This window comes from Grus americana, chromosome 2, assembly GCF_028858705.1.
Source record: "Grus americana isolate bGruAme1 chromosome 2, bGruAme1.mat, whole genome shotgun sequence".
Taxonomy (NCBI): Eukaryota; Metazoa; Chordata; class Aves; order Gruiformes; family Gruidae; genus Grus; species Grus americana.
The window spans coordinates 144041390-144065047 of NC_072853.1; the positions used below are offsets into that span (position 1 = coordinate 144041390).

At 38.0% G+C, this 23658-nt stretch overlaps 1 protein-coding gene across 6 annotated transcripts in view; it reads right to left on the reverse strand.

Moving 5' to 3' along the window:
• CDK14 (cyclin dependent kinase 14) overlaps positions 1 to 23658 on the reverse strand; it is a 322044-nt gene that overhangs the window by 70043 nt on the left and 228343 nt on the right. For all 6 annotated transcript variants that reach the window (XM_054815554.1, XM_054815552.1, XM_054815558.1 and 3 more), the window contains one exon: positions 1367 to 1506. In XM_054815554.1, coding sequence (XP_054671529.1) covers positions 1367 to 1506 — 140 coding nt within the window. The remainder of the gene's footprint in view (positions 1 to 1366; positions 1507 to 23658) is intronic.

Consider the following 23658-nt stretch of genomic DNA (forward strand, 5'->3'; position numbering starts at 1 on the left):
AATTTACGCTGCATCCTTTGAATTTTCAGCTTATAAAGTACCGCAGTCAGCAAACTGAGTGGTGGGTTAGCATGGCAGAGGAGGAAACTGGGAATCTTTTTGCAGAGCAAGGACACGGTCTATTACAGAGCTGGTGATGGACAAAAGTTAATGGTGTTAGTTTGATTTTAATGTTCATATTCTACAAATGGGAGAGTGCTCTTCAGAGCAGAGTTGGGAGTAGGGTACTTGGACAGCCAGGCCACAGAAGCAGCTCAAAATGTGACTACTGCAGCTACTGAGGATGCAAAAGATGAACTTTTGGAAGACAAAAGTTTTCATACCGACATGGATGTAAACAGAATCTATCGTGGATTAATATTCAGAAAGGGAGCTCAGTTTTTACAAGCAATCTTTTAAATCAGCCACAGTTACACACACGTGTACCACTGCTGCATCTCTGATCTTTTTGCCTCAGAGTACTGGGTTTAGATCTTTTGCTAATGTATGTATGTTTGAAAGCAGAAAATAACATACACTGTTCTAATGCAAGCATGCTTCTCTTAACCACATTGAGTTAAAGCAAAATGCTGATTGTTATTCGTCTGTGAAACCTATTTTTAATAACAGAACATTCTCTGAATCAAAAGTATCATGCATGATAATATTTTTCCCCAGAATAAATAGTAGTGTGCTTTTACACTGGAAAAGACATGGACACGTATGATATAAATGATTTACAACTATTAAAGAGATAATTGACAGCGTACGTGATGATATGAACATTTTTGCCAAGACAACTAGAATGCATTTTGTTTAGTAAAAGAAATAAAAATATGTATGTAAATACTGAAAGTATTCTTAGTTAATAATATCATCTACCATCCTCTTCTTCCACAGTCTAATTCAGCAAATTAATTGATTGTCTACTTTGTGTTTTTCAGACTTCCGAATGCCGAGTCCTTTCTTAAAGGTTACTGTTATAACAGACAGAGATTCTGTGAATCAAACACGGCTGGATTTTTATCCTGTATGCTGCAGCTAGTTAAGAAGTACTGTATGTTATAAAGTGAAAAGCACTAAATATGTAAATTGTATTTTTCCTTTTGCTTTATGACAATTCAGATAATTCTCTTGGCTGCACACATAATCAAATACAAAGATAGCTGGCTGCAGACTGCAGAGCAGAGATAGCAAAAAAAAAAAAATCCATTTTTTTCGTGTGTCAAGCTAACTATGTTATTTCAAGCTACACAATTGCTCACGTATTTTGTGTGTGGCTGTGTATGTACATGAAGCTGTCTGCATGTGAGGGTTAGCACACACACACACATCTGTATGAACTAGCACCTTTGTTTTTAATCAATTCGGAGGTGGTTATACTCACTATCAGTTAACTCCCATAGCCGTGGGGGCAGATCACTGAAATACTCATGGCTCAGGGCTGCCTGTGCTGACAATCTGTTCTTTGGGAAACACTGGAGTAGTTTGGAGGCTAGATCTTCTGCGTGATTCACATAGCTGAGCCTGAAACACAAACAAGAAGGTTTCTCTGAAAAACAATCTCATTATTCTGTTTACTAATTCCATCTGCAGTCAGCACAGCTGAAACACCAAGTCTTGCTAGCCAGGATAAAGACAAAGTCTGTTTGGGAGCACCACCAGGAAAGATATTCTTCAGGTTAGGGAGTCAATTATTTCTGGATTGATAGCTCTAAATTTATACATTTGTTACAAATATTGAGCATATAATACACCATATCACATATGCCCTGCTTAGTACGCTAAAGGATCATCAGCAACAGCATCTTGAAAGCAACTGTTTTGATTCTTCCATTTAGATTTTATTGAGCATACTCACAGACTGAAAATGCACAGCGCTGGAAACAAATGGTCATTACTATCTAAACCCATGAAATACAAGCTTAAAATAACAGCAGTATTCATACAACTCTGTGAAGTATCAAATTTTAAAATCCAATGATGCTTAACATGCAACATATGCATCATGTTTCATAAAGACATTTGTCTTTCGCAAAGTACTGACTTCTTATTTTTTCATATATTCACACGGCAGGGGGCTGACTCTTCATTAGGTGTTAATGCATTGCAAACATTAAATTGTAAAAGTGAATTATCTTTTCTAAACTACCTAAGGAAGTCTGAGAAAACTCATTATTTTACTGAGAGCTATATGCTTGGGAATATTATAAGAAAATACAAACTAAAAATAATAGATTTGGAGGGAAGAGAGTAAAATGGTAATCAGTGAGATGCGGCTTGGGTCTAGTAACATAAAGCTGCCTCTTAAATTTCCAAAGCCACTAAAGTTATTGTAATATGCAGTTGGAAAAGAGGTGCTGAATCTTGTTGACATCATATTGCTATTATTAGAAGGTAACACTGTAAATTCAACCATGCCTTTGCTCAGTAAAGATTTCTTGTCAGGTAAAAATGCCAAAGTGTATAAAAGGTCTCCTATTTTTCAATGCACTGGTTTCCCAAAACACAGAGTAGACTGCAGTCCAAAATACCGCAGTATTTGAAAAAAGATGATGTTATCCTCCAAAATCAATAATCCTACAGCATGTTTCATGCAAATGTTCATTTTTGTTCAGCTCAAGCTGACTGTCTGGAATGCTATTCAAGGAAGATGGATTAGAGTTACTCTTTTATTGGGCTGACATAGCATAATTTGTACAGATCAGTGTACGCACAGGTGAAAAATATCTCTGCAACAAAGAACAGACAACACTGAAAACAGGAAATGAAAAAAAATTGTTACTACAGCGAGAACTTCAAGTCACAAATGTCATAGACTCAACTCTTTGCCCATGCCCATACTACACTCAGTGTGAAGAAAAAAAAAAAGTCAAAAGCATCTCTACTAAATTATGTGCTGGCATATGTATGGCATGATGGTATTTGTAATGATTCAAAAAATATGCCACTGGCTGTCTTTTTAATTTCTAGCAACTGTACGCTAGATAGGAATTTTTGAATACTGTGCCTATCTGATCTTTTCTTGAGAACTGGCAAGATATTTGTCCAGAAATTACCCAGGGATGAATTGCCCAGAAGTGCTGACCACTTTAGGACACTATTTCTCATCAGCCATAGTCTTACAGAATTCCCAGGATTAGGATTTGGAATTGCTATTACAGGTTAAACAGATGCTGAACTCCAGTGTTGCTGATGGGCATCATTTTTTCTGTTTTCATTTTCAGTTCATGACAAAATAAAGGCATCTTGAATGAAACAGTCATTGTCTATAAATTAGATTATAAATTAGGATTAACTCCTTAAACTACCAGATTGTAGAAATTGTTTCATTAAACTTTTGTGAAAACTACAGGAAAGTTCATTACAGATCACAACAAAATACCAGGAAAAAAGGCTACACTTAACAAAGAAAAGGAAAAGGCAGGGTAAACATTCAGGGAGAATTGGTTTTAATTCTCCTACACATCCAAAATTTCGATGGACTGGTGATTACATTGAGTCTGTGAGGCCTGTCTTGTGTCCTAATCCCACCTGCACCAATAATTTGTTCAGAGGTCCTGGCAAATCTTTCACCAACATATTTTTTTCCCCACAGAGGCAGCTGCATCCTTTTTAGGACCCATAGTAAACTTGTTCTGTCTTGAGTGAAAGCTACTGTTAAGTCAGAAAAATGAGCTTGCTTAAGTAGTGAAATATTACCCTCCAATATAAGAATTGTACCATTCCTTAGCTGATCCATAGCTATAGTGAAGACGCTAATTAAGTAAGGCAAAGCAAAAGAAAAGAACATTCAAACATTAATGAATTCTGAATTGCAGGTGAAATTATGGATGATGACACCCTAGTTCCTCCGTGCTCTTGAACAGAGTAGTGCTGACATTTGGACTGTATTACTGGTCACCAACATACCTGGCATACTGCTCAGGCTTTTTTTTAGCAAGAAAATCAGATTAACTAATACAAATTGAAAATATTTTGAGTAGAAATAGTTTAGGAAGCCAAAGTCACCTTCCCAGTTTAGAAACAAAAAAGATACCTGTTTACTGAGATCAATCAAGAAGCCAAAGATAAGTATCAAATAATCGGCAGATTATACATTAATAAAATATAAATCCAACAAAAATATCTAGGGCTGCAACATAATCACATCAACTAATGAAATAATTGTGAATAAATCAGTCAAAATTAGGACCAGTTTTATAATTAATAAATAAAGGCTAAATTCATTGCACAGTCTGCAAAAACAGTTCAATCTGCTATAATTATTACATTTACCTGCCCTGATAATACTCCAAGTAGTGCTGGGGTGTGCGTGTGTGTGTGTTAGTCATTTCTACAGTGCTTTGAAGATTCCGGTTGATACATTAGTAGTATTATGATCCCAAGCATTTATAGATTTTAAACTCAGAAGGGATCATAACGATCAAATCTCACCTCCTGTGTAATACAGGCCGAAGAAGATCATCCAAGTAACTCATGGATCAAATCATCACTTTTAGCTAGGCTCAGCTGTATCTTTAAAGTTCTATATCAAAGTTCCAGCTTTGTTTACAGAGCTTTGCACAGCAATGAAAAAATTCTTCTCCAAACCCCATGTCTTCTGCAAAGGTCACTTCTGGAAATCAGTGGACACTGCAAAAGGCGTATGCATGTGGGCTCCTAAGGTGATTAGTCTTAAAGCCAATGCCTTAGTGGAATGCATGACTAATTTTGCTGCTTTGTTTAAAGACAAGCTATTCTTTTACTTATGAAAAATGCACTGTATGATCATGTATTTGAATTACATCTACTACATCAGAATTGTCTGGAGAAACCCATTTAGTGCATAACCTCAGCGGTTTGGAACGTCGGAACATTTGGGTTTGTTTCCTTCTTTTTTTTTATTTGCCAATAGTCTCTTTAAAATCTCCTCCTTAAAACACCAACAATTTGTCTGATGTAAGTTTGAAACACGATTCCTCAATAGGGACAAAGGCTGAATTTTCTGATGGGGTTCAGTAGTTAAGTATCTAATACAGAAAAGTTAACAAAAAGAACTAAAGAAAAAAAAAAGATTTGATTTTTAAATACACCTCCTTCAGTATGTGACAGGATGGAATTTCATACAATATGGCTTTGTGTCTAAAACATAATAGCATGTTTTGTCTCACAGCAGTTGGGCCATATAGGAACTTGGCATGCATGATATGGCAAGTCTCAATATTCACGCTTCGCTTACTGTCACACTAATCACTGAGGAATAGTTGCTAGCCATGACAGCATACATACTTTCAGAAAATGTGGTGTACAGCAGAACACAGAGAAACTTTTGGCAATGAGTACTAAATAATATGTAGATATTGTTTTGAGAAATATTGGGAATATTTTTGCACACCCACTCTGACGACATTTGTGAAACACATTGATTTTCAACTTAATCCCAAACGCGATATACGGCCTTAGCTCAAGAAAAACAGACACCGTATGAACCTGTCTCAGTTTAAACATATATGAATCTGACTAGACTTGAGCAGTTGTAAATCTCATTGGATTACAAGAATTTGATTTAATTTCAGAAAACAGGCTTAAATGTCTTTCTACTGCAGAGGAAGGTCAGTATTTGGTCAAGCAGAACATGACTAAGATCACTGAAGTTTGGTTTAAGCTCTTGAGAAAAAAAAAGTTTTGGGCATGTGCAGTGAACTTCTGAACTTGGGGTGATTTGCTTTTAAATGCAATGAAGAAGGCAGCTCAAATTCACATTAATAATTAAGACAAATGGGCATTAAAACAAATGGAGATAATATGCTGTCTATATATTGCTAACAGCACGAGGTAAATAATTCCCAAAGCGAAAATCATTTATTGCGCATATTTTCCATGTGAAGATACAACTCTCACAGCATATCATTAATTCATTTCTCGCCTGGTGTTTGCACCATGGCCTAGAGGAGTGAGGTACCTAATTCCCTTTGGAAAGCTCATCTCTGTGCTTCTTTATTTTAAGTAATCCCTTGCAACCTGAAGTGCTGAAAGACAAAGCCACAGCGAACCCAAACAATCACACCATTTAGCAGAGTTTAAAGTTTAATGGCAAGAAGAGAATAAACAAAAAAATTCAGATCTTGGTGCAAATCAGACAGGCCATATGGTAACCCTTGTAGCTCGTTTCGCAGAGGACCCCATGGTCCCATCACCAACAAGGTCCCTGTACAGTCTCTGTGGTGTCTCACTACCATCGCACTGTCACAAGGGCCATATCCCCCATTTTCACCCAAGTCTGCTCGAGGCTGCCAGTCTTCCCCGCCATGTCCCAGGCTTTAGGCCTCTCCTGAGTTCTGACACAAAACCGTGCCAATACTGTATATTACAGTTAATGATTTCTTTGCAAACGCATTATCTTCCAACCAGCTGGTACAGACATGCCCTTAACGTGCCTTGATACTTTTGCACCTCTGAATACGCACACAACCCTACTAGCAGCAGCTACGCGGCACACAAATCGGAGCAGGGCCTACCTTAAGTAACATTTCCTTTTTACTAACTATCAACAGCCTTTTCTGTTGTTACAGCCATGCTGAGAACACCTACTGTCTTCAAAGATCTGATGTGCCAGCTCCAGCGTGCCAGAGCTGCTTCCCTAACACGTCTGGTGTGCCTCCACGGAGCTGTTGCAGAGATTATTTAGCCATCATGAAACCACCTCAACAAGTGAACGCAAGTTTTGATGCGATGCTTTTAGCTTTTGATACAGATGAAGGCATAAAGCGGCACCTCAAGACGAGAATCTAACGGAGTAAAGACGTTATCATTTTTCTCAGTGTTTTACACAGAGGGTACTAAGGACTAAGACTGATGAACAAAGAGAGACAAAAGCTTTTGAAGGCTTACTGAAGCAGGGTTTTATTTGTTGCTGATCAATCACAAAATACAGAATTTGCTCCACAGCACAGTGTGGAGGTACTTCAAGCCAAACTATACAGTAAACATTACAGTCACCGCCACAGGAACCACATTTCAGTGTTGGGACTGTCCCCCACACCTGCATGGGGCTGCCAACAGCACTCCTAACGTTGTGCTGGGTTGTGCACGTTCTTTAGGAGAGGCATGTCTCCAAACACCTGACACCCCTCCTGCTTTTCCCAAATTGAGGTGCTGGCAGCAGTTTAGATTCAGAAACACTGAGCTCTCTGTACGTGCAGGGCCTGAATGTATGGTCTCCAGGCTCCTTAGGCCACCGGTTTAATTGTAGTCTTCTAGCTCAGTACCCCACTAGAAGTAAGATTGCCACATTAGTGCAACATCCCGCTGAGGCTTCTTAGATGAGCTAGGCTGAGGCAAGTCCCGCACTCAGGTAGCTATACTGCTCCCAGCATCTGTCCTTGCTCTGTGCTCCTGCACGACACTGCACTCCACAGTCTTCAGGCCTTCACGATTCCCGTAAGGGTGTATGAAATGATCTCTTTGGAAATTTAGAAATTAGTTTGATCCCTTTTAATTATATTACCATATCACAGCATCAGCAATCTTATCTGTTCAAGCACTGAAAAGGTGGTAAAAATGTTTATTATTAGAATAAAAGCCATGACAACCAAGTGATAAGTATTCACTGATATGGAACAGAGATAAAAGTATCAGTGTTTGATTCTTTGGTATTGCTGTTAACATAGATGTAAAAGAGGCCAGAGCCCCATTTGGAAAGCTGTGGAGGTAAGTTCATTCAGTGCATTCCAGAAGGTAATAATAAGCCTGACCCATCCAAACTAATTCTCACTTGACAGTTGCACAGATGCCATTAGCTGGAAAGCAGCCAACAGGAATAGCATTTCATGAAAAAAAGTGAATGTAACAAATGAACGTTCTAATGATACAGGCAACTAGGGTTTGCGTTTTTTCTATTTTAATTAATATAGATTTACCTCTAAGTATGTAATTTTTATACACTTGGTAAATTTTTAAATGAATCTACTGACCCAGTACGTAAACTAATTATATTTGCAGCTCCTGAACTCCTCAGAATGGAGAATTAAGACACTTACTTAAACTGCTCATGAGTCACGTGAGGCTTCAGAGACTCAGTTTGGTCACACCTAAGCTAGACAATGAAGTGATCCAACCTCTCACGACAATTCCCATTTGATAATGGCCATTAAGTTCAGTCATGACTAAATCATAAAATCATTTGTATGTGTCATCACTGAATGTAACTCAAGACAAAAACTTAGATATGAGTCTATTTCTCCCTGACACTTTCAGCACTAGATTTGCTGAGTTTTAGTGCCCATTTCAGATGGATTTCTGTATTTCCACAACACAACGCTGCTTGTGATATCCAGCTTGAAAGGGTTGCTTCATATAGGAAGCAGAACATTAACACCCTTACAGAACACACCTTTAAAAATTGAATTTGGCTGATTTGAGCTTTAAATGTTAAAGAGAATCAGTCAATATACTACAGACTTAACAGTCCCTCTATAGCCTGACATGCACCTGGGCTAGCTCTTGCTCTGATGCCTCAGAATAAATATGCTAGGCTATGAAACCTTCCAAAGAAACCCAGTGCCAACTAAGGAGAGCTCAGAGCATGGACATAGCCAATACTGTTCATTGACAATATTGCACATATTTCCCCCACTTGTTCTATACCATTGTGATACAGAACGAGGTTTACATTCGATGCTAGGTATCTTCTTGCCAGGATAATGTATGCTGGAGTGTCAAATGAAGCAAGAACTATGGAGTCTGCATGGCAGACATTAAAGAGAAGGAAAATAAGCTTATTTAAACAGCAAACATACAATATATGTCCAGTGATAACACACTCTAATCTATTGAGAATGTGGCTTTCTGTGATATGATAACGTAACTTCCTCAATTCCTAGGAATTCTGAGGTTGTGATATTCCAGGCAACATGACTGCTGGGTACAGTGTTCTGCTACTGTTTAAAATGACAACTAATTCTTTAAACTAAAAGAAGAATATCTGAAGTATTTCACATTATTTCACTCAGTTTTCAGCAGTTTCTCTCAGATACAGGTATTTCCCAGAAAAAAGTATTTCCTAAGAAATTTTATTCAGAAAATGCCTTATCATTTTGCCCCAGAAAGAATTCAGCAATTGCTTCTTTTTTATTTTATATGCCACCACCAATAAACTATTTTAATTCTTTCAGCATCTCAATTAGCCCAGTATTAAAAATATTAATTATGGAAGACAGTGTATTACTTACACCACAGCAGACTAATACTGAATATGCTAGATTTATAGTTTACTGGAAGATCTTTGCTTGCTGTAAGTGTAATTAATGAAGAACATCAACATGGTGGCAACATCTAATCAGAAGCTTTTGATTATTTTGAAATTCTTTAAAGGGCATGAATCTTCTGATGGAGGACAGTGTTTTTAAAGGCCTTCTTCGTGCATCTCAGCAAGTTGAACTGAATAGCCTTGGAAAATAAATAGAGCTAAAAATAATTACTAACACCCCAATCATTTTATGAGCTATTATTTCACCAGAAAATGGAGAAAATATATCTTTAATCCTGAACAAAAACTCTTCAAGGTTTATGTTCTCTATAAACCTTTCACTGAGAACTGAAAATATAAGTTAGTAATGCAATAAATGCCCTAACAAATATATCAGATTTTTCACTTAATGCTTTTTACAGGCTTAAACCAAACTGAGTGAAAGAAAATCACCTTTTACAGTCTGACTCTTAAAGGAAGAATGCCTTTCTGTTATGCTTTTTAAAAGAAGGCATGGTGAATTTATATCAACTTCACTGAATCTTGGGGCATGATAAAAGGAAGAAAATACGGCAGTGGAGTTAACATTCCATAGCATTCTTTCTTCACATATTTATTTCCTCACTGGCTGGACATAAGCCAAAAAAAAAAAGGAGGGAATAAACCACCACCACCCCCCAAAAAAAAAACCCCCATAGAAATAGCTGAAATAACCCTTTGGCACACAACACAGTCAAAGCTTTCTGCTTTTCCTCCTCCCACCCTTGACAACCCGGATTGTTTCTCTCCAAAAAAATCCAAACAAAAAAATACTCCGAAGAAAAAACAACCAAACTCTGAATTTAAAATTTGTCAGTGGGTGCAGCCACTAGGGCAGTAAATAAAGTTTCCCCTGTTGTCCCTTATTAAATGACTACAGAAGGGAAAAACAGATGCTTGTTTTGGATCTATCGCCTTTTGCAAACTAAAGAAAAAAACCCAACCCAGAACTAAGTTCTAGTAAATAAACGTTAGCACTGCCTTATCAATCTCTGCCTTCTTGTCCGATATTTTATCATCTCGGGTTTGAGAAGTCTTAATTTCATTCTAATGTAAATAAGAACTGGTCTGTTTGCACAGTACTTTTAAACAAGAATTTGCTGCAAGGTTGCAGCATGCAGCCAGTGCCCCAAGAAGGGTGACCTCGCTTTAGTCAGTGAAGCCAAAGATCATTTATCACAGTTAACCTACAAATCTGTCTTGCTGGGGTCTCAGATCCATCAACCACATGGAAACAGCTACTTGTCCTGTCCTCCCACAGCTCCCTAAAACATCGGATGGGTCCGATCTTTTCTATTATTGTATACCTCTCAGCTAATAAAATACATTTTTATGGATATGGAACGAACAGGAGTACTTTGTATTTATTTATACAGCTCATTAAAGGTGGATAGAGATTTGGAGGCAGAGAGAATGCCCCAAGCCTAGAAAGCTCAGGAAGACAGACCCCAGGCATATGCATGTATTTAACTTTATGTATATGAGTTGCCTGGCTGAACCCAATGAGACTAAACAATTACATACAAGTAGGCATCCTGGTCTTTTTGCAACTATGGTCCTATGCTAAGATGTGGAAGGGAAATGATGCAGAGCTAGTCGACATTGAGAGGAGGAGACCAAGATGGTTATAATGACAGCATATAGGCAATATAGTCAAAGCTATGCCATCAAAAATACTTTATTATGTATTATTATACCTATATATTTAGACAGACTACAGAACTACTCCCTGACCCTGAGGTACTTGGTTCAGGTGACATTAGAAGAGATCACAGGACGGGAAGCCACATTCACACCAGCACTGTAGTTCTCCAGATTCACTCTCCTGATTTAGCACACCACTCTTTCTCTTTACAATAGTGGAGATGATAGATATTTTCTAAAGGGAACGTTAGGTCATCTTCCAGTAGGGAGAAGCTGGCAGACTGAAAATCCAGTGCCTGATACCAACAGCAGTAATACTTGTTAAGAGACAAATATGCTTGTGCCAATCTGTTAAAAGAAATCTGAATTTGACTTTGAACTTAAACAGGGATAAAACCAAGGGTAAGTATTCAAGGGTTTCTTAGGCACAGAGACCATTGCAGAAGGAGAAAACAGTGATCTCTCTCTAGTATGCAATTTGGGGAAAAAGTAACGTGATTTCGAATTGAGGGTTTTTTTTAAAAAGTGAAACACTACCTATCCATACGTACCTGTATTGAAGTGTCTTTTTAAAAAGTTGCTTGGAGTTAACACAATAGTTTATGCCTTTTATGCTATAAACAGGTTGCAGATGAATGACCAAACCACAAATTCCATATATTCTAGCTATCAACTACTGAAATATGTGGATTTTAAGTGCTTGTATTCACATATGTGTGAGGATGCAGTGCTATCTGACACTCAGAAATTGGCTTGCAGTAGGGAAGGTCTCAATCATGAACTATTTTTGCAAATCCTAACCTGTCAATGTAGCATGAAAGAGACAGCTAAGCAGGGAGTTACTGCTATTTAAACATAAATCAGCATAGGCCATTTAAGAACTAAAATCAAGATTGTTATGCATAATAGTGACCATTAAAGGTCAGATTTCCCAAAGAGCCAACTATCACTAAAAATTGACTGCCAGTAGAGCTCAGGCCACTTCTAATAACCCAAAATAAGCAGGTGGATTTTCAAAAGATTTTGTACATGTGGAATCGTGGAATCCATGGAGCTCTGTGACACATCTGGTCACGTTCACTACCACCGAAGCAGGATGGGCAGGTAAAGAAACATCTGGGTCCCATTTTTCAGGTCCTAAGGATATTAAGCTTCTGTAAAAGCAGGCATTTGAGGCAGACAAGGACTAGTCCTAGCAGCTTCCAAACTGACAACAAGAAGCCTGGAGAAAAGGACCGCAAACAACTGGTAAATGCACTATCTGGGCACAAGCTGATTCCCAGAAAGGGAGACAGCAGATGTGAGTCTGCCTGAAGTATCTAGGGGACAGGAGAATGTCTAGATGTGAGTAAGAGATCACTGACATAAGAATAAGTAACAGCAGCAAATACAGAGCCTTGTGAAGGAAGAGAGGAACAGGCATAATTATGGAGAATTTGAAAGGGATAAGAAGGAGGTCAAAAATGATGGAGTGAAACAGCGAGTGTTAGGAGGGGAGCTAAACAACCCACAAACCCCCCCTGAATTTACTGGTTGCTTTTTATATGATCTGAAGAAGGGTGTTGGTCAGGAGGGGACATGAGAAGTTTATTACAATAATCAAGATCTGAGTGACAGAGTTGGTTGGGGAAGGAAAAAATGGTTCTTGGAAAAGCTGGAAAGAAAAAATAATTGTAAAATGTATATAGCAGTCTGTCTAGATGCATGAGATACAAAAGGAAAGATCAAAAACATCCCTAAGGCTTCAGGCCTAGGTGACAAAGAATGCTAGCATGACAGTGAGAGGAGAAACTTCACTGGGAATATGCTCAAGTGTGCATGGGGCAGGGAACAGTAAGAATCTCTCTGTTGAAGTCTGTATCACCAAATTAAGAAGGGCTAGGGAGAGAGCCTGACTACCCAACTACCGAGTGTCCACATTGCCCCCTGGATTATTTTGGCCCATGCCAACCAGTGTTCTCCAAACCCACTCCTAGACACAGTTCAGGGAACAATCCATGCCAGGGACCATTGCCAAAAGGCAGCATGTACCAGCCTCCTACAAGCAGGGTGTGCAATATATTACCTTCAATCTTATGCCAGAAAATACAATTCTCATGGTCTGCAGCATTGATCTTATGCTATTTTGGAAATTTTGGATTAAAAAACTAATACTGAACACCCCAAAAGGAATAATTGCACCTGCAGCTGCAATGGGACCACACAAAGTGCACAGGAGATGCATGCCCAAGTGTTACTCAGTACAGCTGTAGCTACGGTCTGCCACATGGCCTCGGGGCCAGAAGACAGTCCCTGGCTCTGCTTTAGCCAGCAGTATAGACGTAGGTTGTATCTGACAGAAAAATGATATTCACCAAAGACTATCTGTCAACATCTCAGGAAAGATTCATGCCCTCGTGGTTGCAGGATAAAGCTTGACTCAAGGGCATTTTAAGGATCAAATATGAAAGAAATAAAAAGAATATGACACTATTCTACAAAAGTCATAATGCTGAAGGAAGGCAAATAATAATATGGAGTGTGATTTTTTATGTCAGGGTGGTGAAATTAGTTTGAGGCACACTAACACTACACAGTAGTAAACAGACCATTAAGATTGCTACAGAATCTAACCAAAGAAGGCAATGCAAAAATGATGGTCCATTCTTAACTCGCAATGGTGTCAGAGAGAAAAGCATAAATGTCATCTATTTTCACTAGATTTCCTTGGATTTTGTAAGTTTGGGTCCAAACAATAGTAATATTTTAAAATTATTCTGGATTCCTAAACAATAGTAACAAAAAAACCCAAACAATATATTTATGAGAATGTGACAGAAGTAAAAATTTTATTTTTTCTATTTAAATTCTTTGCAGTAAGATTCTGAGTTCATAAATCCAACACAAAAAATTAGAGGTTTTATTCATTTGTATTTTCAGTCTCCTATTGCAGCAGCAATCATAAAACAAACACAGCTGGCATCTTTATTATTTTATTCACTGAAGGATTTAGCTGGACAAACATCACAAAGATGGTGGCTGCTTTCATTGAATTTATGATCAAATATGCTCCAGCATAAGATCAACTCTGTAAGATCAATTATTATGAGATGTGAATAATTTAACAGAAAGTTGTCTATTTGTAAATCAGATCTTACGGATATAAATTCAGCTGAGGTGGCAGACAGTGGATATACACTGTAGTATACTTTACATTATTTAAAAGGATGCAGGTTTTTTGTGAATCACATTTAATGATAAATATTGTCATTTATATTTTGGTATCCAGCTAATTCAGACAAACAACATTTCAAAATTGTATTTAAAACTTCAGTTAAATTTATCTTAATCAGGAAGGAACTTAACTGTTTTAGTGATGTCTTTCAGAATCACAGAATATATGTTCTATAAAGCCTTAATTAAAAACAATACACAGACTACCATCACCATCATTTTATGGGGTTTTTTTCCCATAGATTCTCACCAGTGTCTGTTGTTCAGCATAATACCAGAGGAGTTATAATTTTAATGCAGAATGTGTGCCTTAGGATATGGGATTGACTCAATGCCTAAAAGAAAAAGGTCAGCTCCCTTTGGAACCACTTGCCTCTTTGCCCTCCAGCAACGACAGGTGCACCAGCCCTGTGCGGACGCTTGTTACTCGCAGTCTATTGCTGAAGATATATAATCTAACCTCTCCATTTTAATGCATCAGCAAGGATTATTGTCTCCTACCTTCCCATTTTGACACTCAGGTCAAGCAGGCAATGAGCATATGTGCATGATGATCTGCCTGCAGCCAGCATCTTTCACAAATTCTCAAACAATAGCTTCACATTTTCTGAGCTAGGTTATTTAAAGAAATCACTAAATTGAATTACAAAAACTGTTTGGCTAGCAAATAACTTCACGTTTTGAAACAAATCATTGTTTTCACTAGTCTCCTACAATGCCATGTGTTTCTGCATCACTATTGCAAAACAACTGCATGAAAAAGCAAAAATTCTTGTTTCTCTGTCCTATATGGCAGGAAAGAAGTCAGAAACCTGAAGGCAGATACATGAAGCATCACAGCCAGAAACGCAGGAAAGGAAGCAATTAAGATTTTCTTGACAAAATTGGAATGAATTCTGGGAGACGGTCACAGGAGATTCTCAGGAATGGCAACATCTGAATACCTACGATGGCCATCTTACTGCAGAAAAGGCGGTGATCAAAATTACACTGAAAACTCACATCAAATCATCATAAAATTCAGTAAAATAAGTACTTGCCTAAGGTAAAGATACTTTGTGATGTTTGTACCACTGCAGAAGCCTTAACTGCTGTCTGTAAGTCTTTGTCTGGCAACAGAGCCAAACAGCATGGGTTTTGAGATTGGCTTAAACTAGCTGCAGAGGTGACAAAACTCAGTAGAATTAGTCATATTATTACACTTATTACCTGTCTGCACCATCTCCCAAAATTATATACATTTCTGAGACCCTAAGATGAGAATCAAAGGAACTGTTGAGTTAAAGAAAAATTACCCGTAACACATGACAAAAAGCAGTGGAAAATATCAAGCCACTTAAGCCAACAGCAGTAGCTTAGCACTAAGCACTTCTGAATGTCAGCCCAGTTCTTAAGGTGCCTATCATTTTGGCTCTCATTTTGGAAAAATCTTGCCTTTAATGGCTACACACAAATAATGAGAGACCCAGCAGTAAGGTCTACTTCACTTATATTACTGCCTTCACAGTATGTCTTCAATTCCTCAGACAAATATTTTTAAAACACATCTCAGAGAGTCCATTTTGTCAGCAATGTCATTATCTGGAGAAGAAAGATTTCAGCAGAGAAGCCAACAGTACAGAACTCCAGCAAGAGAGCAGAATTAGGAATGTGAGGATATAATGATGCCTGGTGCCTCTGATCAGAAAGTATTAGACTTCAAACCAAGAAATGAACACAGACACTACGGCAACATATGAGTAACAGACTACCAAAAACATAATTCTGAGAAATTAATAAAACGCTGGCATGTAGAAATGCATAAGGAAAAAGAACAACTGGAAACATCTGAAAAGAGTTGATCAGTAAGTACTCAAAAAGGTTAATGAAGAACATACTTTGGGGGAAAGAAAAAAAAAGCATACCTGGAAACACCAAATAAACATGTCTATCTGATATACGTCTCAATATCTTAAGGAATTCTTAAGGAATTAGTGAGGATAGAGAACAAATGTAAGGCACCTTTTAAAAGTCTTTCCAGGAAATCTACACAAGAAGAGTTAGTTCTCTTTCCTCATTTCTCTTTACAGGCTTATTACTATAGATAAGTTACTGTAACATCAGCTAATTTTGCTCTGTATTCTCAAGTATTGTACTAGACTTAAAAAAAATTAAAATGCACATACTTTCTTTCTGGTTTTCAAATAAGGACGAGAATCTTGACAAATATTTGCTGGATGTCAACACACAATATAGAAGCAAAATATAGACAAGAGAAGTAAAACATAGACAGCATAGTCTATTAGTTTTAGGAAAAAACTGAGACAAAATGGCAATCAAAAGAAGAAAAGATTAATGAACAAGACATCAGATAAATTGATTATTTTTAAAAGTGGACTTAATTATTGGTGGAAAAGAGTGACAAAAGACAATGTTTGATGCGATTTCTCTAAATAATCTTGCTCTGTGGACAAACTCCGAAGAGCTGGGATGTGATACACTATTGCGTAGACTGAAACCTGGCTGACAGACCATAAGCAAAGGGTAATGATGAGTGGCAATGTACTGAGTTGGAAGGGAAGTGTCCAGCTGTGTGCCAGAGGGATTAGCGTTAGTCACAGTTTTATTTAACATCTTTATTAATGAACTGGACTAAGGGATACACTGCATACTGAATCAATTCTTAGATGAAACTCAATGTTGAAAACACCATAGAAGACAAAAAATTTGTACGAAGAGGCTAAGAGAAGTGAGATATGTGGGCAGAAAATCTACAAACAAGATAGAGGAGAGAGAACTACAAACAATTATTTCCAGGGCAAAAATAACTGAAAATATGGATAGATTCGGAGATAATAATGCCAAACTCTAGTCCAATGCCAGAAACTGAATTAGATGTTGCAGAAGACAACAAAGAACATCCATGTACGGTGGGGCTGTATTTTCACAGCTGTCACCGATGGGAAAGGTACAGGAGGGTAACAATGTAATTTTACTAATGAGACGACATAGAGTTATTAGTACTCTGAAAAAAAGGACAAAGGCTTTTGTGGTCCTCTTTAGGTTTATTAATATTTTATCTGGGCCACGATGTAACACAATACATAAAGCTTAACAATATAAAAGAGAGGGAATTTAGAGTAAAGCAAAAAGAAAGTGAACGTCGGGATAAACATTCTAACAAGGAAGTCTGTTAGGAATATTTTTAGAAGTTGCAACATTTGAGCAATTTACAATTGTTCCAATTTTAAGGAAACAGTCAAACATAAACTGTAAAGATTTCTTCATCTTGGCAAAAGGATAAATAGAGAAACTCCAGAGATCTTGGTCATTGCCTTCAATCAGCATCATATAATTAATTACCACAAAGCTGACAAAACCTGCAGTGCATCTCCGCTCAGCACCGATGGCTCCTGAGCCGGGCTCAGAACTTTGCCTTTCCCACTCGCACAGCTGAGCCCCTTCGCGGTGCCAGAAACGTGTAACGCGGTACCAAGTGGGTGCAATGTACAGTAGCAGACACACAAAAAAAAGGCACTGAAAGTGTAAACAAGCCGCTTCCACCACCCTCAAATTAATTTAATAAACCCCGTTAAGTAGCGAAATGAACAAAAAGAGCAGCGCGACGAAAGCCCGTGCAGCACAAGCCCCGGGCCCCTGCCCGCCTCCCGCCAAACACCCAGCCCCGCTCCGGCAGCTCGAGCGCTCCCCCTAGCGCACGCAGCGCTGACGTACCGCCGCGGACGCCCACGCGCCGCCGCGCTCGCCCTCCCCCCGCCCCACCCTCCGGGGCGCGTGTTCACGGCCCACAGCTACTGCGCGGGAGGGGTCAAGCTGCTCCCCCCACCCCCCCCCCCATCCCGTACTGCACAAGTTGTTTTGTTTTTATAAAGATAGTGTAATAAATTTGCTCTCTGGTGAGTGACTTGGTGTTTGTGTCACAGGTTAACCCAGGTTTCGTCACGATGTGATTCCTGAGGTCCCTCAGGTAAAAGGTAACAACAGATAAAGGGGTATTTGCGGGAAATTTGAAACAAGATGGGAAACTAGAAATGTACTTTTCAGTACAGCAGTATCACTGCAAATCATCAGGAGACAGAGGCAGGTTTACATGCCTCTAAATCACAAATACTTCTAAATACTTCTTTAAACTAAAAGAAGGTAGATTTAGATGAGATATTAGGAAGAAATTCTTCACTATGAGGGTGGGGAGGCACTGGAACAGGTTGCCCAGAGAAGCTGTGGATGCCCTCTCCCTGGAAGTGTTCAAGACCAGGTTGGATGGGGCTTTGGGCAACCTGGTCTAGTGGAGGGTGTCCCTGCCCATGGCAGGGGGGTTGGAACTAGATGATCCTTAAAGTCCCTTCCAACCCAAACCATTCTATGATTCTATGATTCTAAATCTTTTCATTTTGTGTCCAGTTTCCATCCTTGCTCCCCCCAGCATGATTCCTTATCGCTCCTCAAATGCAAGCGAGGGGATGGCTCTGGTGCGACCTCCCTGTACTCAAACTGCACACGGTTGTACACCGATAATCCATCTTTTTTTTGCACAGGTATAGTTTTAAATCCTTATTGCTTAGTTTTATCCATCAGAAAGGTTTTAGTGACAACATTAAAGCTTTTTGTTCCTACTGTGCTTGAAAGCTTGAATATTCTTTCAGTGGCACTACAGATTACATTGCAATGAACAATGCTGGTGAAGGGACAGGAGGTGGAGGGGATAAAAGTGACAATTAGAAAAGAGTTTTGTCTTTAGTCAAAACCCCACTAAGGCAAAGATTTTCTTAAAAACAGACAACAGAACCCCAAACCAAAACCCCTTCCTGAGTCTCTGCTCTAAACAGTTCCATAGTCTGTGACATGCTTGAAATGAAACAGAGACTCAAAATACATGGACTCATCTCTATTCACTCACTTTGCTTTCTTCAGGAAGTTTTCACTGAATAACGGTCCCAAAATAGGCCAGTCTGTCCTGGAATGCAACTTTTAAACACTCTGGCCTCAGGAAGGGAGGTCTCAAGTACAGAGGCCATCTTGTTAAAGGAAGAAATCCCCAGCAGTGGGACTAGCTGTGAGAATAAAGTGTTATTTATAGAATAAATACTGCCATGTTGGGGAATTATGAAGTAGTAGTCCTATTTATGCAGAGCAGAATTTGTTTGCAACTGCACCTTTTATTTCCAACCCAATTTCTCACAATGCAACCCATTATGACACAAGGATCTGAAAAAGCTTTTTATATCCTACCTAATATACACAAGGATAATTAGTTCTCTTTTGTTATTCTTCTGTAAGGGTTTATTATTGTGGAGAAGCTTTTGCAAATTGAAAGAGGTTGCATTGCATTCTGAAGGCAGAGCTGTTCTTGCTTTTTATTGTGTAGACATAATTGAACAGAAAAGTTCAGGGAAAAAAGTGAAACTATAATTCATTATGAACTCTATAGGAAGATCAGATTACCACATCTTAATTCTTTTTTAGACCAGTGTTTTATAATTGCATTCCACAATATGTCAGGTCATGCAATGTAGGTAAAGCTTCATACTACATAGAAACAAATGTCAATGCAAGTTTTGTTTCCTAAATTTATAAGCATTTCTACTAAATTTATAAATATCACCTTATTTAGTAAATATTCTCTTTATAATCTTTAAGTAGTTTGACAACCAGTGAAGAAATTCCGTGTTAAAGTCTCCAAAGAACTTAATTAACTATAAGTGACAGTTACATTATTTCCCTCAAGCACTTCCCAAAAGTAGCCTCTAATATTGACCAATCCTATTTTAAGAATTTTAGGGATCTGACTTCTTCTATAATGAGCCTGCTGGGTTTCACTTTGTCATTGCTGTTACATTCCACACTTTCAGCTAATTTCCAGTTAGACTGGGAATTAAAGAGCCACTGGCTTGTGTCCATCATTGTTCCATTGTCTGGCTCTGCCTTTAAAATCTCCATCTCTTGGAAGCTGGTGTAGTCAGTCAGGTGCAATTATTTTGCCCCCAGTCTACCATCTGTGGCTTTTTGGGGGGTTTGGGGTTGAAGTATTTTGCCTCTGTTCCTTCTGCCTTACAGACATGAAGCTGGCTCTGTAGATGTTGGAAGAGTGTTATTCTTCCTTCTAGTAATCTCTCCTTACATAAATTGAATTATAATGTATGTTTTGAGGTAAGCCTCTTTGAAGACTTCTAAACCCATATTCTCACTCTTCCAAGGCAGGACCTCAAAACATATATACGGACAAGGTAAAGGGCGAGACTGTGCCTGAAAGATGGAACAGTAGATGGTGAAAGCTTCATTGTGTTCAGAAAACCAAAGGTGTTCTCTTCCAGTTTGGGAGCACAGAGTTCAATGTCATGGTCTGTTGTACAGTTCATGCACTGTTTTACAGTTTCTATGGCAGTTTCTGTGTGACAAATTCCTTAATTTCTTTGTATCTCAATGGCCCCTTTATAAAGTGCAGTAACAGAACTTCACCTCAGAGAAGCTTAAGCACACACCTAAATCCTTCCAAGACCATAAACATTGTTCTTTAAGGAGTATCTTTCAAAGGTACTAAGATGTCCAGAGGAAGAAACTCTGTAACAAAACCAATACATATTCAAAACCAAAAGGCTGTATGTTTTTCTCCAGCTCTTAGGTGTCATGTTTATCCCAACTACCCTTAAAACAATTCTATTTCAAATGGGACATTTTTGTGTCATCACCAGTCTTCAACAAATTAAATCAGGAAGTTAAAAAGGATTTTTTTTTTTTTTAAGATTAGAGATTGCTGCTTTTTGAAACATGATAATAAAGAAAGAAAATTTCTAGAATGAATCAGTCTGTCCATGTGTTCAGTTTTATAGCTGAATTACAAACCCTTGGGAATATGATGTCTATAACAGAAATGTTTATACATCCTTAACTACAGCTGTGCAAGCAACAGTGCTCTAATACAGCACACAGATAAAGATTTACACTGGAAAAAGAGAAAATCCTTTACATTTCAAATGTAAATGATACATAAATTTAAGGTACTGAGTATTACCTATTATAGTAGAACAGCACATGTGAAGCGCTGAACTCAATATATTGTCATTGCTTTTGGTCTTTCAATCCCTTCATTTATGCTAAAAAATTACAAATCCTTTATGCACGGAGCATTGAAAATGTATAAATATTTTTGAAGAGGTTTCTTAGAAATTAAAAAGCTCTGGTCTTATTTGAGTCAGTTATGTGATCATAACTTGTGTGAACTATGAAGTCTTAGAGATTGAGGGTTTGTTTTAAGAAAACTGGGTCTTGTTCTTTTTTTTTTTTTTGTATTTTAGGAAAACAGAAATTTCATGCAACGTTCTTGAAGGAAATATGAGATAGCAACTTTTTAAATTCAAATCTATATATGTACTTATACATAGGAGATGATACTACAGGGTTTAACTGCTGTTAAAATACAGAACACTCAGTCCATGCCTACAGAATGGATGGAATAGCGTGCCAGTATCTATTCACATTACTTATGCATATATATATGCCCCCAAGCAAACACATTCACATCAGTATTAGTTTCCTTGTCCCTCTTTCCCAATCCAGATCTAATTGCCTATGTTGCAATATAATTGCTTCTTCCAAGCTTTTGGATTTCATTAACTACTTTCAAAGAAAAAATGAACTAGCAAGTTTAATTCATTGTTAAATGACAGAATATAGACAATTCTAGTGACTTACTTTTTAAAATGAAAGCTGCGACTTTCAGGGAATTACACTACTCCAAGCAGTAAGACTGAGGTAGAGTCAAACATTGCAAGATGCCTGCAAGGATCACCAGAACTAGCAAAACTGTTTGAGATATTCACAAAACCCAACTATAAGTGAAGCTAATATTCCTATTCCTCCCTCTAGAATTAACAGGAGATGGACTCTTCCATGAAAACCACCAAATTAGGCTCCCAGTCTGAACTGGACAAGCCAGGAACTTTTCAATAGACTGTTGAAAGTCAATTAACTCAGGCAGGTGACACTTGACCCTTGTGAAGGCCTGCACTGGCTTCAGTGCCAGCTTTATGCGTCTCGTTGCAGGAATCAGAAAGTTACTCCTAGCCACGGAGGATCCAGCAGTAATGCTGAGTGAGCTACAGGGTCATGAAAGATGCCTGGCGTGTCAGAACCTGTATTTCTGTATCAAAGGATGAACATTGATGTATCACATCCAACGACTAACACCTAATTTTAACTACGATCCTGTTACATTAAGAGATTTCTCCTCCCTCAGTTAACCACAATTTCAAAAGTTGGTTGGTTGGTTTTAAATGAAAAATGCCTTTGTGCTTCAGTCCAAAACACTGGATTAAATTGATTTGGAAAGGAGCAGATGGAGAAGAAATAATAGAATGGCAAAGTGAGCATAAACCTCATCACATCTTGGGCAAGTGACCATGCTATGAATTTTAGAGCTGTGGACACACTCCACTGCTAATAAATTAGGATATTGAAAAAGGATTTGGACTTCTACTCTATTGGTAACTTTTTTCCTTATAACAAGGAAGTTCCTTCACCAAAACATTTCGTATCTTCAACTTCAGTGTGAACTTAGAGGAGGAGATGCTTCAGTCCCCTGCTGATTTATCTCTTGAACTCCTTGGCAATCTACCAACAAGACAGCCAGTTGGTGCCAACAATAAAATTTGGAATGAGTATCAGAAAGAAAACAGCAATGCTGGTGTAGCAAAGGCTTAGCCTTGTTGCAAAAAAATTTTCGTCAAAAGAAAGTGGAGAAAAATTTTAACAATTTTTCTGGTAAGACAAGTTGTTGACATAGCTGTTATCCTGCTCATCCGACTCAAACTGTGTATGTTTTCTTCAAAATATAAAAGATGATAATCACTCAACACAGTGCTGCCCAAATATCCTGTCTATAAAGTTTCTTCATGTGTTGAGAAATCTTCTAGTAAACTTTACACAGATGATTGGTTAGGCATGCCTGGCTGACTAGGCAGCCCTTCTGGATTTTGAGCACAATACCTTTAGATCAGTGCCCATATGATGTAAATGTGACAAAATTCAGGAAATATTAAAAGGAAAAAAAAAAAAAAAAAGGAGGCAAATTCACATAATTCACATTGACTTTTTTCAGTCATGGTAATTAAAATATACAACAGTATGGTCATCAGCTCACAGCTATGGCCAGATGGACATGGCAACAGGGGATGATTATGTGGAAACAACACTCAAAAGTTGATTAGAAACACACTATTTAGAAGTCTCTTATTTGTTATAGTGGAACAGAGAAAACAAGATTCAAAACTGATGGCCCAAAGCAGTAACACAGCATCTCTCAAGGAGCTCAATACACTTCCCAACTGACATCCCCAAGAAGAAAATATGATGCTATACAGTTTCTCCCTATTTACAGGCAATTGGCAATTCAAAAACATTCAAAACTGACAGAAGCAGGAAAGAATAATACTTCAGTAATTCCGCATTTGTACTGTAATTAAAAAGGATAGAGCCATTTTAAGTTAACTATGATAACTTCAGCTTGGCATTAATCATATCCTTGAAGAGTCAAAAGAGTAATTACATTAAAAAAAAAA